Raw genomic sequence first — 17,928 nt, 5'->3', positions numbered from 1 at the left:
AAAGTTGTTGTGCACAAGGTCAAACCACTGTAATAACACACTGCTATTTTAACATACAGCCACATCAATGTCCTCTGAAGGGTTAAGTCATTACAACATAGGAGGGGGGGGTTATTCTGCAGTCAGACTATGATGAAAACCAGAGAGAGAGAGAGAGAGAGAGAGAGAGAGAGAGAGAGAGAGAGAGAGAGAGGGAGAGAGAGAGAGAGGGAGAGAGAGAGGGAGGGAGAGAGAGAGAGAGGGAAAGAGCGAGGTATATTACGCCACAGATTCTTCAGTTATGAGGCAACACAGAGCGGTGACAACCTCAAAGTTCTGAAACCAACTCTCGCTGCCCACATGCGCCCAGTGGTGCACGTGTGCACATGAGTGTGTGTGTGTGTGTGTGTATACGTGTGCGCGTGCCCGCACGTGTGTGTGTGTGTGTGTGTGTGTGTGTGTGTGTGTGTGTGCGTGTGCGTGTGTGTGTGTGGTTAGGGTTAGGGCGGTGTGACCACATACTGTACGTTGTCCCCAGAGCCCTCAGTTCTTCCAATAACACCAGAGGCCGGCCATTAAAGAGCACATATGAGTAATGATGTAATGATACGGTTGCTAACCGTTACTTTTCAGGACTCCATTTCAAAAGAAGCAAAACAAATAGCAAGCTCAAAAACGACAAGCTCAGAAACGCGTCGCTGTATGACGAAGTATTAACCAGTTAAAGCATCTGAAAGCATCCGAGACCATTTAGATTTCAGTGCTACATTTTGATGCCAATACTTTTGTACTTTTGTACACTCAAGTACACTTTGAATTACTTGTAAAAGAGTAGTTTTACATTGCAGTATTGATAGTTTTAATTAACCCATTCAGGCCTGACATAAAAAAAAAAAAAAAAAAACCTTCTAAATCATGAAAATTTTCGGAAAGATTTGAGGCACATTTTAACGACTTTTCAAAAATGGCAGACCTACAAGTTCATAGCGCGCCACTCGGTGGCGCGCTATGAGCTTGTAGATCTGCTATTTTTCAATAGCTAAAATTATAACATAATGTATATGTATAACCACCAAAAGGGGTTCCCCGGCTCAAAATGGGTGAAGTAAATCATTCGAGTATACTCTTCCCACCACTGACTGTACTGTACTGTATATACCTTAGTGGTGACGTCCAGGCAGGCTCCCTGGTCCAGCAGTGCGGCGGCCACGTCCTTGTGTCCCTCCCTGGCGGCCAGGTGTAGCGGCGTGTAGCCGGAGCTGGTGATGGAGTCTGGGCACGCTCCGTTGGCCAGGAGCTGCAGCACGATGTCCGGCTTCCCCAGGCGACTGGAGATGTGCAGCGGGGTCTGGTCGTCCTGGAGGAACACAACAGTGTGTAAGGGCCGAATAAAAGTCGGTTCGGCGCTGTAGAGCCTACAATTTGACGTCATTTGAGGTTCGGGGGTGGGGGCGGGTACCGTCCTAAAGTCGGCTCTTCGGTGCTACTGAAATTTTCTGACGAGCACTACAGCGCCGAAACAGCGGTGAAATAGGAGTATGAATCGGCCCTATATGGGTCCTTGCAGACTGATACGTTTGTTCTGATGTTTCTCGTGTGTTTTTCTTTTTATGCCGTTTACAGTATTTCTTCGCAAAACGGCAGCAGTCTTTGCATGGGACCTAAGCAATAATAATGTCAAAATATTAATGACCTTTTTATTTTTTTTGGTATTCAGACAGCCAGCAATGGGTAGAACGCTCCCAAAAAGAATGTAGTCGCTGTGACACATCTAGGGCCTGCAATCTGCATTCAAAGATGTTCCTAGAAGCTTTGTCATTGGTCAAAAAAAAAACCCCGTTCGCTGGATAAATGCTTCGGATTACCATCATCACACTGGATTATCCTATTCTGCAGCGTTTCACTTTGAAGCCGGAGGTCCTCCTCCTTGCTGAGCTGTCATTTAAAAAAAACCCTTGTTAATTATTAATTAAAAACCCTTTGGTACCTGTTCACTAAGCGTGCTTTGCAACGTTTCTCTGATGGGATAATAAGTGGAGTCGGAAATTGTTTTATTTTTCTTCACCTACACATAATAGGCCTTGACGAGAATTTGGCCACATCTTCACTCTAATATGTTTTGTATAAACAACAACAGTGATTTGTATTTGACCATTTATTAAACCCTATACACTTTGTTGTCTGGGGGGTCTTTACTCGGTCCCCTCCTTTTTCCCCCCCTCTACACCAATTTATTTTACTTGAAAACAGCAGAAAGTTAAATGGTTACCTTATGATATATGCCCAGAAGAGTGAGGGTTTAAGACAAGTGCTTGAAAAATCAGTCCAATCGACCATGCATTTTGTGCTGTATTTAGTTGTGGGTGGTACTGTAGTTTGATGACAGCGCCCCCGTTTGTTTCCACGGTGGATAAACCAACTGAATGAATGAATATAAGAATTACGGAACTAATAACAGAGTCATTAGACACGTGTTCTCCTGAGACACACTCACTCCCCCACGGACAAACGCACCCAAACACTAACTGTATAATTACTGTGTCATTTGGCACAGACAAACGCTCACGCATGCGGCCACCGCGAGCGAGCGCACGCACGCACACACACAATCACATACACAGGCTTCGTACCTTGGCTTTGGCGTCCACTCTGGCTCCATTCTGGACCAGGTATCGAACCACCTCCGACTGTCCTGCTCTGGCAGCCATGTGGAGCGCTGTCTCTCCGCGCTGACACACACACACACACACGCACGCACACACATTCACACACACAAACACACACACACACACACACACACACACACACACACACACACACACACACGCACACACGCACACACATTCACACACACAAACACACACACACACACACACACACACACACACACGCACACACGCACAGATGTTAGAAAATGCAAATGAATCAATCAGGAAGTATCGAGTACACACATGTTATACTGTACGCGCACACAAGACGCTTCTTGCCAGAACTAACTAACTACAGTAACTACTAACTAACCAACCAACCAACTAACTAACTCACATTCTGTCCAGAAAGTTAAGCTTCTGTCCTTCTTTTTATCTCACAAACACGCCGAAACAAATTCCAAAACTTGTGTTACTTCCAAAACAAAGTCAGCCACGACCATACCTATGCTCACTGCCTATTTCTGTCTCTGCTGTGCCTCTGAGCTGATGTGAGCAGACAGACGGACGGACGGACAGACAGAAGGGGAGATTGAAGGAGAGAGAGAGAGCGAGAGACAGACAGACTCACAGACACAGAGGGACCCCGGACCCCCCCCCCCCCCTGCTCTGCTTTGCTCACCATAATGACTCGCCTAATACCCCGTTTCTACGGTAACGTGGCCACAGACACACCGCGTGGGCGACCGAGCAGTTAGGGTTGAACAGTTGAGTGCATGTTATGCTCTCTCTCTCTCTCTCTCTCTCTCTCTCTCTCTCTCTCTCCTGTCCCTCCATCACATTATTCCAGTTGTGCTAACTCTTGCTCTCCCCTTTTTCCTCTCTCTCTCTCGCTCTCCCTCGTCAACAGACCAGTATCTCTCACCCGCTTTCTCTCCTTTCTCCACCCTCTCTTTCTGTTCCTGTCTCTCCCTCCCTTTTTTCCTTTACCCCCCCCCCCCCCCCCCCCCCCCACGACTACCCCCTCTCCTTCTCTCTGTGGTTTGGAGAGTTAAGCTAACAGGCTGATTGGAGCGTTATTGGACTGTGGGCGTGCGCCGACAGGCTAACAGCTTAAGCTCGTGTGCTTGTAAGACTACGATGTCATCGGCACAGTGTTGATTTTGATTTAGTTGAGTCGTATAGTCTTCTGAATGAAATCATTCATTTAGTTTTACTCATATTTTAGTCCTCTGAAACGTTTTAGTGTCAGTCTACTTTAGTCTACGAAATCTTCTACAGTTGATTTTGTCGACAAGTGTAGGCGTCGTATGTTAATGGATGATTTTACAATTTAACTGATCAATACAATAACTGTAGAGATTTTATTGGTTATATTCTCCACTAGTCCCTCCTTAACATTTTAGTCTACTTTTTATTTGCTGGCAGAATTGTTAATATATTTAGTCTTAGTTTCAGTCATCATAGCTTAATTTCTATAAAAAAGAAACTTCAGTTTTCGTCAGTGAAAAAAGGTAGTCAACGAAAGATTTTTCTTCCTATACAGTGTATATTCATATGTGTGTGTGTGTATATATATATATATATATACGTTTCGATTAAATCAATCGAAAAAGTACTCAATAGAATAATTGGTAAGATAATTGATTATCGAGAAATCCGTGCACGTCCTACGTTTTTCGATGTTTAACTCATTTAGGCCTGACGTCAAAATAAAAAAAAAAGTTTTCTAAATCCAGTTTTCTGAAATAAATATTTTCACGATTTTTCAAAAATAGCAGACCTACAAGCTCGTAGCACGCCACTCGGCTTGTAGATCTGCTATTTTTCAATAGCTAAATTATAACAATGTTTAAAACAACCAAAAGGGGTTCCCGCCCGCCCAGATTTTGTGCCGAGGTAAGGGAAGCAGCCAGACAGGACATGATGGACATCATATCGACAACCAAGTGGAGTCATGTCAGCGTCGCGGTCGTTGCAGGAGAGACTCACCACGTTGGTCGTGTTAGGCGAAGCGCCGTGATTGGTCAGCTGGCTGACGATGTTCTCGTGTCCCATGAACGCCGCCACATGGATGGGAGTCAGACCGGACTGAGAGAGAGAGAGAGAGAGAGAGAGAGGGACGGAGAGAGAGTGGTGGGTAGAGCAAGAGGGGGAGAAAGAGAAGAACAAATGATAAATGAAAAGTGAAATGCACTGTCACTAGCAAAGTGTGCCCACATATTATGAGTGATTCTACTCTATCATCTCTTTGACATATTACAATGTTCAGTAGTCCGGTCGTTTTGGCCTCGCACGGCCAGCCTGAATCTTGCAATGCTCCGGTTTTTGGCTATACGTGATATTAGCCTGGAACACATCCCCGTAGAATCAACTGAGCAGCTGGAAGTCAGACCAATAAGCGAACTATTGCTCGAGCTTTAGATGATGACAACAACGACCATGACTCCACTTGAAGAGGCCAGTCCATGTTTCTATATAGAAATAGTGACAAGTTGAGGCTACTTCTGGATTCGGCGGGAGTTTGATTCACCCGTCGAGTTTTCATCACTGCGGTTACAGTGGCTCCGACTGGTTAGACCCTGATCCAATCGCCTACTTACATTGACGGAGTATAACGCAACCCGAGCAAACAGCCACAGAGCCTTGCCAGAACGCGACGAGCGGAAACAAAATGTGGGGGCTGACTTTGCAAGGCTCCCATTCCGTACAAGAACTGTTTCATTTTGGTCAAAGAAAAAAGATGTGATTTTAGAACATAACCTTTTAGAGACTATGCATACGGCGAAATATAGTATGTGTACCGCCATCACATCAGATACTGTACCACTAATACAAAGACAAAGTTAGGATGTTTAATCAAAAACATTTGAGCTGTGCGGTCATTCTTTCTGAGGACAGATCTTTTCACATAGTGTTTACAGGACCGTGGCTAGGAATGGGGAAGGTTGTGAACCAAAAAAAAGACAGAAGCATGTTCCGTCTGTGGTTGTTCTGTGCTGCTGCGGTGCTTTGGCATGTTTCACAGAGTTCAAAAGAAGGAAAAAGGTTCACTTCCTTTGGCCGCGCTCCTCTAAAAGCTCATTTGAAAAAAACACAAAATGAAAGAAAACGAAGATAGCGCTGACTGTGATGCTGCCAAGACACACACAAAGGATAACGAGCATACAGACAGAAATACACATTCACTTGCCCACAAGTGAAGACACAGATACGGTATATACCCACAAATATGTAGACATGCAGGACGCACGCACTCGCACGCACACACACAGACACACACGCGCACACACACACGTTCCTACCTCTGTGACAGCTTGTATGGAGGCTCCATGTTTGAGCAGAAGCTCCATCACTTTGACTCTGTTCTTCTTACAGGCGATGTGAAGAGGAGTGAAACCATTCTATGAAACGGAAAAAAACCAAAGACCATCTGATGAAAAAAAGGACAGAACCAAAGTATACGGAACCAACAAACGCTCCGTGGTTCGCAGCCCGCCACGCGAGACTGTCGTGGAACCCTGGGGTCGGAAAATAGGTTTGTCTCTCCTTTTCCTGTCTGTCTTTTCAGCCTTCTGCCAGCTAACCAGACAAGCATGTGAGGGAAAGAGTTGGCTGTGTGGGCTTTAAAAAGTATGTTACATTGAAACGGATACTTTTCTTTACAACTCTCTCTCTCTCTCTCTCTCTCTCTGACTAGCCCCCCCCGCCCCTTGCTCTCTCCCTGGGTTTTGAGGTTTCTGCCTTGGTTCTATTACTTCATCTCTCTCTCTCTCTCTCTCTCTCTCTCTCTCTCTCTCTCTCTCTCTTCCAAGTCTTAACCACACCCAGGCTGCTCCCATTACAGAACAGGGATGGCTGTCCTCTGCCAAGCAAAAGGCTGACAAAAAAATATATAATAATACTAAAAAAAAGAAGAAGAAAAAAAAAGAAAAGAGAAATCAGTCAGCCTTTGTTTGCTCCCATTTTCTTTCAGCCTCTTCTTCCTTCTATATCCATTTCTCATCTGTTTCCTATTCTTTTTCCTATATTTCCCCTCTCTCCCCCTCCCCTCTCTCTGTCTCTGTCGTTACAGGCGATAATTGCCAAAAATAACAGAAAGAAGGTATACAGCAGGGCTTAAGTGGTTAATTTAATTGTTCTAGTGAAAGGCTAACATACAGTACTGTGCACACAACACCCCATATGGTGGAGTAAATGGTGCTTTCGTCGCGCCAAGCTTCTCTTTCTGCAAGGACACCCGAAGGAATGAACGAATGAACGAATGAATGAATGAATGAATTAATTTGGCTCTGACAAATTCCAGTGTGCCGACAACAAGAGCAACCTCTCGTCTTCCCTCCCTCCCTCCCTCGCAAACTCAAAAACCCCACTCCTCAGCCACTCGACTCTCCTCCATGCAGAGGTGTAATTTCAGAAAGACATTTTTTTTTATCATAAGCACAGTACTTTAACCCATTTTGACCTGGGAACGATTCTACAAATGTCTTCTAAATCAGTTTTCTGAAAAATGTTTCTATATCAGTGGTGCTCAAACACTTTCATGACAAGGACCCCCAGAATTATATGTAATTGGCCGCCAACCCCCATCTGAAAATATGTTGTTCCAGGGACAAAAAAAGCGAACCTACAAGCTCGTAGCGTGGCACTCGGTGCCGTGCTATGAGCTTGTAGATCTGCTATTTTTCAATAGCTAAAGTACAACATAATACAACAACAGGGGTTCCCGACCCCAAAATGGGTTAACTAAATGCACCTAGTTACTTTCCACCACTGTGCCCTCCCTTCCCACCCTTCCACCCCCTCCCACCACTCTCTCCCTCCGTCCGTCCGTACGTACCAGGGCCTTGGCGTTGGGGTTGGCCCGCTTGTCCACGATGACCTTGGCCACCTTGTAGTGGCCGCAGTGCGCGGCCACGTGCAGCGCCGTCAGGTAGTCGTTGGTGACGTCGTCCACGGGCGCCTCGTGGTGCAGCAGCAGCTGCACGCAGTTCAGGTGGTCGCCCTGCGTCGCCATGTGCAGCGGAGACAGCCCGTTCTGGAAGGAGAGAGGAGGGAGAGGGGGCAATCAATCAATCAATCAATCAATCAATCAATCAATCAATCATGTGCAGCGGGGACAGCCCGTTCTGGAAGGAGAGAGAGCAGGGAGAGGGGGGGCAATCAAAGATGCTATTCTATAGGGCAGGGGTTCCCAACCTTTCTATTATCACAGACCAGCTGACAGCATGGCTGGGGAGTGGCGGGGGCAGGGGTGCGTCGCGGTCGCGCATAATCGTGCCAAGTAGCCTACTCGCTGCTATGTTATTATTATGTCATGGACATAAATGACACCAGGGATGCCATAGTGTTGTACAACTGACTGCAACATTTCCATTTTCCAGCCATTAAGTTGCAAAAAATAATAATTTGAGGACCCCCCCAAAATAATTTGGCAACCCCCTGAGGGGTCGCGACCCACGGGTTGAGAACCCCTGCTATAGAGCACCGAAGTCTGGGTCGCGGTTTTTTTATCCCCCATTCTGAATGCCGATAGACTTATCTTATATTGCGTCAAATAAGAACTGGCCTGGGGTCCACCTATGCTTTCTATGGCATAGAATCTAGACGCTGCTGCACGACATGAGACTAATTAATTAGAGCGACAGTGAGAGAGAGGAGTGTGTGTGTACGTGTGTGCATGTGTGCGTCAATTTAACAAAGGTGCAGACAATCAGAAATCAGCAGAGTGATCGACTATTTTTTTTCTCCCTGGAAATAAGAACGTCTGGGTTTCCGAGGCTAAATAAGAACTGACTGTGTGTTGAAACAAATGATCGTGGCTGTGTGACTCGTATGGATATGAAGCATCAACTGACGACGAGAAATCGCTAATGTTACTGTCCGCTGATGTAGTACAATTTTCGCTAGAGATAAGAGTGACTGACTGTTGTAAACGATAAAAGGGCCCTCCCCCCCAGAGACCGTTGGTTTGTTTTGGACCACAATTCTTATATGAGACGATTTTAAGAAACCCAATGTTATACTCCATAGATAAAAAGTTCTGTGAACCAGGGGATGAATGAGTGACATCATAGCCTTTTGTGCTCTATGAGGTCACAGAGGACATTTAAGCCCATCACACACCGTCTGCGGTGCGACGCGTTGCCGCGCGGCGCCGCCTGGAAAATAGAACTGTGTTCTATCGGCGCGCCAGGCGACGCGGCGCGGCGCGACGCGGCGGACGGAGCCGGTGTGCGATAGGTTCATTGAAAATAATGGAGGCGGCTGTGTCCGCCGCGCGGCGGACGCAGCCGGTGTGTGCCCAGCTTTACACAGTGAAGGAATAAACTTGTCTCTCGCATAGGTTTGAACACCTGCATAGTATTGTATTTGGTTATCTGGTAAAGCTTTGTATACATGGATATTATATGCTGGGTTCCTTTTACCGTGGATCATCAAGTGCTCCTCATTACAGTTAAAGCCTGATGTGTACTTTGACATACGGCGGTGTTCTGTGCCCAAAATAGCAGACCTACGATCTGACAACAATTGAGACACGTTCTGAGATTGTAAATCTGCTATTTTTTTTTATAATAATCTAGTTATTAGCCCAAGTGTAACGACCAGTGAGGCAGTGTTTGTGTGTACGCTCTAGAGTTCTGTCTGAATCGTCATTGTTTTGTGCTGCAGGTGAAAGTTGCTGAAGTTGAAGAAAATGTAAATAACTTTGCCACCTCCAGTCACTTCGCTTCCGCTCACCTATTTGTTGTGACCTTTATACTTTTGTGAATTGCTTCACTTTCACTGTGAAATTTACAGTCAATGGATCAATGCCAGAAATTGTTGTTGATGGCCACGCACGTCGTTCCCAAACTTTATAGCCTGTCCCAAAAGAGAAATTAGACAGATCTACAAACGCGTCGCTTCACACCGCCATATGAACTATTGAGCTTGTAGACTGGCTATTTCACTACTTATTAAACATTTGTTTTCTTAGATATTTATTTTCGTAAATGTTTTGAAATGTTAATTAACAAAACAATGTGGGAAGCAAATAGTTAAAGGACCCAAAACAAATGTGTCCACGACCCACAAATGGGAACCAGTGCTTTAAAGAACGGTCTCGTGCATGGACATGCACAGGGAGTAGCGAGGGAGACTGCATTTTAGATGTGTACCTTGGTCTTGGACAGTATGGGAGCAGGGAGACTGTATTTTAGATGTGTACCTTGGTCTTGGACAGTATGGGAGCAGGGAGACTGTATTTTAGATGTGTACCTTGGTCTTGTACAGTATGGGAGCAGGGAGACTGTATTTTAGATGTGTACCTTGGTCTTGGACAGTATGGGAGCAGGGAGACTGTATTTTAGATGTGTACCTTGGTCTTGGACAGTATGGGAGCAGGGAGACTGTATTTTAGATGTGTACCTTGGTCTTGGACAGTATGGGAGCAGGGAGACTGTATTTTAGATGTGTACCTTGGTCTTGGACAGTATGGGAGCAGGGAGACTGTATTTTAGATGTGTACCTTGGTCTTGGACAGTATGGGAGCAGGGAGACTGTATTTTAGATGTGTACCTTGGTCTTGGACAGTATGGGAGCAGGGAGACTGTATTTTAGATGTGTACCTTGGTCTTGGACAGTATGGGAGCAGGGAGACTGTATTTTAGATGTGTACCTTGGTCTTGGACAGTATGGGAGCAGGGAGACTGTATTTTAGATGTGTACCTTGGTCTTGGACAGTATGGGAGCTCCTCGGTCCAGCAGCATCTCCACCACCTGTTCATGTCCACTCCTGGCTCCACAGTGCAGCGGTGTCAAACCATCCTACAGGACACACGTGGACACACAACAACAGTTACAGACCAGTCACCTGACGGTGGCCATGTTATCATACTCGACGGGGGGGTGGGTTGGTTTCCCACCAACTATCATCAGAACACCTCGTCATATTCATGACATGACCACAGTGGACATATGAAATCATTATGTTGACAAAGCCTGGAGCTTGTTTATTTACTGTATCTGTACCACTCCACTACTTTTACCACTCCACTACTTTTATCACTCCTCTAGTCAGCCAGCTCTACCAGTTTGCTGCTATGTATCTTATTTTTCTAACCTATAATGTTTTCAGATACATATTTTAGCATGCTAATTAATTTTAAAACGAGTAATGTCTGGGTGTCATCTTGAATGAGATTAAAAAACGTTCTGTAATCAACAACAGCTGTGTTTGGATGACCGTACGTGTAGCTATGGGAATCAAACAGGTGAATGAAATCAAGCTTCATTTTCATTCATGCAACACTCGCCATGTCATCACGCATCACGTTTTTGTTCAAAGGAAGTCATTAAAATTGGCTTTTTATGGACTTTAATATAAAAATACACAAAGATGGACATTTTCCCATTGTTTTGGCATCCAATCCATTGTTAGGTATGCCCATATGATGACCACGGTTATGGTCTAAAAGTGTGAAAATTTTATTTTTCATTTCACTAGGTCTTTAAAGGATTTTTCCATCAATTACACATCCCATGGAGACTTGAATTCATGGGTATATTTTGTCGCAATCCTAAGCCAAAAATGTGATAACCAGCTGCATTCCCTATGGAGCCACAAAGAGTCTCCTTTGTGTCTCCATGGGGAACCACTGTCATCAAATAATTGGCTTAGGAATGCAACAAAAATGAAAACCTGAAAAAATGTATCATGTATTAAATATCCACCAGAAGCAAATATCTAAGTTTAAAATGCTCGCTTTAAAAAAAATACATATTACATTAAAAGATTTGCACAAATATTCAAGATTTATGAATAGCCAAAGTAGAAAATAATGATTAAAGTGGTAAAAATCTATTTTACCACTAGGTTCTAGAGAGCAGAAAGAATCAATAATACATTGTCTTGGTAACCTGACTGTAGAAAGCAACTCATCAGCATGAATTATTATTGATTCTGAACTGAATTTCAATGCGCACATGAATCACAATAATCAGGCTACCAAGACCGCCATTTTTCATCTTAGAAACATTGCACAAATTAGAGGCTATCTGTCATTAGACGAGGACAAAACGCTGATCCACGCTTTTGTTTTCAATGCTCTTTTTTCTGGCCTGCCAATTTTCCAAAGAAAATACAGTAACTGACAGACTACAAATTCTCCCAAATGCGTCAGAACACTCCAGTTTTAGCCTCAGTGTTTTTTAGGATTGGTTATAACATTATTGTACTTGTTTATAAAGCTCTTAATGGTCTTGCACCTTCTCATCTCCACGACTGCCTTCCTAGATATGCCCTTTACCGTCCCCTCAGGTCCTCCATAGCTGGCCTGTTTGAAGTGCCTAAAAAATTACTACTAAAAATATGGTGAGGCAGCATTCCGCTTGTACGGGTTGACGGCCTGGAATAAACTCCCGCTACTGCTCAGACAGGCACCTTCTGTAGACACACTTTAAGACACAGCTTAAGACACACCTCTTCAGTTTTTGAGTGCAGTTTTATGTTCTTTGCAATTGTTAATGTTTGCTATTGTTTTATTGTTTTTACTGCCTGCCTGTTTTAATGCTGTCTTTTGTTTTTGTTTTTTTTCTGTTCTGTAAAGCACGTTGTGCTGCATTTATGTATGAAAGGTGATATATAATGTAAATAAAGTGTATTATTATTATTATTAGTAGTAGTAGTAGTAGTAGTAGTAGTATTTTCTTTCCTGATTTTAATGGGTTAAAAAGTCCAAGCGAGGGATTACCCACTGTCACTGCAGAGATGTTATATTTAGCAAGACACTGCTCTGTGGTTCTGTGTTATTTTGCACCTTGACCATTCCAAAATCCTCCGTCTTCCCTCTTGAGCCTGCTGTGCGTGCATGTGTGTGTGTACCTTGGTCCGTGCGTCTGTCTGTGCATGCATGTGTGTGTGTGTACCTTGGTCCGTGCGTCTGTCTGTGCATGCATGTGTGTGTGTACCTTGGTCCGTGCGTCTGTCTGTGCGTGCATGTGTGTGTGTACCTTGGTCCGTGCGTCTGTCTGTGCGTGCATGTGTGTTTGTACCTTGGTCCGTGCGTCTGTCTGTGCGTGCATGTGTGTTTGTACCTTGGTCCGTGCGTCTGTCTGTGCGTGCATGTGTGTGTGTACCTTGGTCCGTGCGTCTGTCTGTGCGTGCATGTGTGTTTGTACCTTGGTCCGTGCGTCTGTCTGTGCGTGCATGTGTGTGTGTACCTTGGTCCGTGCGTCTGTCTGTGCGTGCATGTGTGTGTGTACCTTGGTCCGTGCGTCTGTCTGTGCGTGCATGTGTGTGTGTACCTTGGTCCGTGCGTCTGTCTGTGCGTGCATGTGTGTGTGTACCTTGGTCCGTGCGTCTGTCTGTGCGTGCGTGTGTGTTTGTACCTTGGTCCGTGCGTCTGTCTGTGCGTGCGTGTGTGTGTGTGTACCTTGGTCCGTGCGTCTATCTTGGCCGATCTCTCCAGAAGGAGTCGCACCATGTTACTGTTCCCTCGCTTGGATGCCACGTGCAATGGAGTGATGTCATTCTGTGGAGAGAGACACACACGCATGCACGCATTATATTATATATCAATTTACAATTTAGGCATTTAGCAGACTTACACAGTAAGCAGAAATCTGCTTATTTATCATAAGTTCGTAACATAAGAAAAGCTTATGCGCACGCATGCACACACGCACGCACTCACGTCTCACGCACACACCAAACTCAGAAAAAAAAGGAAAAAAACTTGAATGCTAGTTGAGATTTTTAAAATTGTTTCCACACAGTAAGCCCCACGTTGACTTTAGATGTCGATCAGACGTATCGGTATGGGCAGATATTGCAAGGTATGTGTTGACGCTTGGATCAACATGGTCTCTGCATCTCAATACATTCCAGTGTTTGGAACGTTTCATTCTCTGGTCAGAGAAACACGAATCATTCATAATGGAGAGAGACTGGGGACAATACTGAAGTAGGGCTGCATGGCATGCACGCTGGGAAAGTGGCTCACTAGCCCCCTCCGCAGGTGAGTCAATGAACTGATTTAAACAGCTCCACTGCTCTCACCACAGACTTGACTTCAGATCATGCATACACACATTTCGTGTTTCCTTTAGGTTGGGTTCCCAGAGATACAAATAAATAAAGATCTCATGGGGGTATGTGGCCTAATGCATATCAAACTGGGGGTCCCTGATAATAATAAAAAAATCTCAGAATCAGTGTTTCAAGGAATTTCAAGGATCCCTATAACTCTATAACTCTATGAGTGTGTGTGCAAATGGGCCTGTGAGGGACCATTTGGGTTAAACCGCTTTGGTTATTTTCCCCGCCATCGGTTCAGTGAAAGCACCAAGGTTGCAAGAATCTAGAACGGAACCAGTTCTAGAACCAAAGTTATTTAGTTGAAAAAGACCTGTTCGGGTCCATTGGGGAACCCACGCAAGAAACCCTGAGGCTGGTTCCCTGGACACCACTTTGAGAACCACTGGTCTGGCGGTATGAAGGAGATCCAGAGGGTGTGTGTAGTTTATGTGACGAGGAGGAGAAGGAGGAGGAGGAGGAGGAGGTACCTACCCTGGCCTTGAAGTCCACTGCTGCCCCTCGATTAAGCAGGAGCGTCGCTACGTTTATGTTCCCATAGTGAGATGCAATGTGGAGAGGCGTAAAACCACTCTGAGAGAGAGAGAGAGAGACACACAGATATTAAATCAGAAGTCACTACTCGCTGTCACCAAGCTCCCTCAGCCATTAAAAGCCCCCCCCCCCCACCCCCCCAGCATGTTGCAACGGGCCACAAGCAAAGCATGATGGTATAATTAGTGGCGGGCGTGATGCAGGCAGGAAATGCGGCAGCGCCTTGACCGTGAACAGGCCGTCTTGACAAATTTATCCTAAAATGAAAGCTCTAATCTGATAGAAGAAATTAACACACCGAAGGCCTAGTGATTAACGTACCATATTAGCAGCCTGAACAGCGACTCACAGGTTTTTATTCCCGAGCCTGACAAACCTTTGCTGAATTTCACTCCCGACCAGATATCTCCTCTAAACGATACAGGCTTTCTGTCCTAGCAGTAAAAATGAGAGCCAGTTTGAGTCCCGGGTAGGACATAAATCTTACGGATTGTAGCTTGAAAAGGTATACGTCTTGCGTCAGTTTAGGAGTTGTCAATTGCATTCTCTAGTACACAAAGTGTAGTTTTTGAAAACATCCTCAGAACTGTGTGCAGAAGACAACATATACTGTAAGCAGATTAGCAATAGTAGCTACTGTTGCTGTTGGACAAAAACTAATCTTTCCTTATGTTAACCCATTCTGACCTGAGATCAGATTCATACGAGGTTTCCACTAGGACACACACTGGTCTGATTAACCCATTCTGACCTGAGATCAGATTCTAAAAATGTCAGTCGTTCTTCGATTTTTCAAAAATAGCAGACCTACAAGCTCGTAGCGCGCCACTCGGTGGCGCGCTACGAGCTTGTAGATCTGCTATTTTTCAATAGCTAAAGCATAACACGATGCTGACACCAAAAGGGGTTCCCGTACAGAATGGGTTAGCAATAGTAGCTACTGTTGCTGTTGGACAAAAACTAATCTTTCCTTATGTTAAGATGTATAATTAACCACATCTCAAACAAACACACGTTATGAATCTAACATTACACAATGTTCCCTTCATTGCCACAACTTCTCATCCAACAGCAGTGCTCGTAAAAAGAAAAAAAAAGAGAGAAAAGACAGGTGTGCCGTTCAAAATGCATCTACCTGACTGTCAGTATCAGCAAACCTATGGTAGCATTTTCTCTATGACCTCTGAATCTCTCAGATAATTCCACCTAAGACCAGGTTGTGTTAGTTAGTTAGTCATTGTGGTTTGGGAACATGATCATGTCTCACCGAAAGGGCAAAAGAGAACGTTAATTTCTCCGGGATAGTAAACGACTGTCGAATGTCGACACTAATATTGACCCGCCAGGGTATGTTCATAATCGTTTTGCATTAAGATGAAGTGGCATTAAGTGGCATTAAGATGAAGTGGAACTCAAATAAGCAATCACTGTGTGCACAAAATCAGTGTGAAGTGTTATTCATAGTCTAATATTTTCGGCGGTGAGGTGACCACCGAACTACAACATGACGTCACTGAGCCGCGGTGAAGAGCAAACCACCGCTCTCCCCAGCCCTTCTCTCTGTTTTTACTCACCACTGCTCCACGTTATAACAGCTCCGGTGGTCACCTCACCACCGGAGGAGTGGTAACCTCACCTCCAAAAATCCAGACTATGAATAGGCCTTAAGTCATCATGAACCCTCATGATGATAATGTCAGTTGATAATGTACAGATTGCTTGATTTATCTTTTGATTATTACAATGAATACAACAAGCCTCATGTGCATATCACCAACATACAGTAGCAAGCCAACTTTAGTAAACAACCAGAGTGCCCTGACTAATATTACAACTAATGCTAGAATCACCATATATCACATACATACAGACAACACAGACCAAAAGTAATAGTTATACATCGTTTCTGTCCGGAGGAATCCTCATAACATAACTCCAAAATGTTCCATTTTTCAGGAAATGAAATATATACTTTTTTAAGGAAATTAAGAAAACCATATCTTTTTTAAACGATGCAATACTGCCTCATCAAAGTTGGTGTTGTGACTTTAGATATTGTCAATGACTTGCATGAGAAGGAGAGAGGTGGTGGAGTTAGTTGTTTTAGCAGACAGTTTGAGGGTCCAATGGAGTAAAGAGGTTTTGTCCAATGCATTTACTACTTTCCATTGGTTTGATATTTTCGAAAACAACACACACAGACGTAAAGGGTTTGATGACCTGACAAAGATGTAACTTACACATCGAAACGCTGTCACTTTTTATTTGCACCCTGTTAAAATAAACCAAGGGCCTAAATCGTCTGAGCTGCTCCAGTGCCTTCTTGTTCAGACGTAAAGGGTGTTCAACAGCACTGATTTATGAAGAAAAAAAAATCTAAAACCTCAAAAATGGAGTTATGAGGTTTCCTCCGGACAGCAACGGCATATTACAGACATCAACTACAACTAGATGAAGTGTCCCTCGGGGCACAGGTCTCCACCAGGGCAGGTCAGGTTGTGGCCTCCTGGTGGCGCTATAATAAGCCAATGTGAAAAGGGTGCCATTTCTTCTTGCCTTGGAAGGCAATTAGCCCTTCACTAAGTCCCTTCCCAACCCATCCTTGTCTTTTCTTTTTATAATTTTTATCCCACGATTTTGCAACTCACTTTTTTTCACCCAGTGTCAATTATCTAATCCTGGGCACTACACTACAACCTGGGGGGGCAGCAGACTGACCTCATGCTTCCTTCTATGCATGAGGAGTCCAAGCTGCTTGTTTTCAGCTGACAGGGGGAGTTTCACTAGCCGGACGTAGCCTGTGGAAGGAACACGTTATTCCGACCAGTTCCTTTCCCCTCCATCAGGCGCCCCGGCTGGCCAGGGGGAGGTAATTTTAGAGACCAGGATTACTGCATGTTTTTGTGAGGGTACCTACCCTAGGGGACACGGAGAGAACATGCAAACTCCACACAGAAAGGCCCTTTCGTCAACCCCGCCTCGGGTATGGGCACTGATGACGTGGAGGAGAGAACACGCCGCCAGCACCCACAGCCTCCACAGCGGGAATCGAACCCAGGGCCTTCTAGCTGTGAGGTGACAGCACTACCGACTGTGCCACCGTGCCCCTCAACCCATCCTTGTCCAATAGGCACGTTAGCAGCGAAGAAAGCTTGACCTGCATAGCAACCGTTGCTAAAATATTTGGATTGGCATTGGACAATCACTTTTTGGGATGGGATTTAGTGAAGGGCTAATTGGATGATTTGAGGCATTTTGTTCCAAAAATGTGTTTTGCAAAAAATGCCTATAACATATAACATATATAATGCTATAACAGGCCAATGTGAAAAGGGTGGGATATATTCCTCACCCTAGTAGGAAAGTCTGTGAAAGATTTCACGTAAATTGCACACTGCGTTCATGTTTTGAGGCTTTTTGTTCAAAACGGGCCAATCCTGCCAACTTTGAAAGCCAATGTTAGCCAATTAGGATGGAATATGAAATATCAGACAAATCCGGCTTGAACACATGACTATAGAGATAGTGTGTAACGATTTGGACAGAACAGAATATCAAAAAATGTGTTTTTCAAAAGTCGGCCTCCTGGTGGCGCTATAACAGGCCGTTCTGGACAGAGGTTCATCATTGGCATCCAGGGAGTGTTTGGCAACAACCGGGTTAACGGTGCCGGAGATTAGTTGTACACAG

General features: G+C 44.7%; 1 protein-coding gene across 1 annotated transcript in view; it reads right to left on the bottom strand.

Moving 5' to 3' along the window:
• Window positions 1–522: 522 nt before the first annotated feature.
• The window catches only part of LOC308333644 (uncharacterized protein), a gene marked incomplete at its 3' end in the record, with an annotated part of 34,665 nt that continues 17,259 nt past the window's right edge, over window positions 523–17,928 (bottom strand). Inside the window, exons 6-14 of the mRNA XM_080790100.1 lie at window positions 14,179–14,277; window positions 13,043–13,141; window positions 10,338–10,436; window positions 7,468–7,665; window positions 5,933–6,031; window positions 4,620–4,718; window positions 2,610–2,708; window positions 1,139–1,336; window positions 523–528 (exon numbers count right to left, since the gene is read on the bottom strand). Of these exons, the coding sequence (XP_080646226.1) occupies window positions 523–528; window positions 1,139–1,336; window positions 2,610–2,708; window positions 4,620–4,718; window positions 5,933–6,031; window positions 7,468–7,665; window positions 10,338–10,436; window positions 13,043–13,141; window positions 14,179–14,277 (996 nt within the window). The remainder of the gene's footprint in view (window positions 529–1,138; window positions 1,337–2,609; window positions 2,709–4,619; window positions 4,719–5,932; window positions 6,032–7,467; window positions 7,666–10,337; window positions 10,437–13,042; window positions 13,142–14,178; window positions 14,278–17,928) is intronic.

The sequence above is a fragment of the Protomyctophum bolini genome (assembly GCF_963924005.1).
Source record: "Protomyctophum bolini genome assembly, chromosome: 18".
Taxonomy (NCBI): domain Eukaryota; kingdom Metazoa; phylum Chordata; class Actinopteri; order Myctophiformes; family Myctophidae; genus Protomyctophum; species Protomyctophum bolini.
Note: the sequence above shows the minus strand (reverse complement) of the source record. Positions and strands in the feature narration are given on the sequence as shown.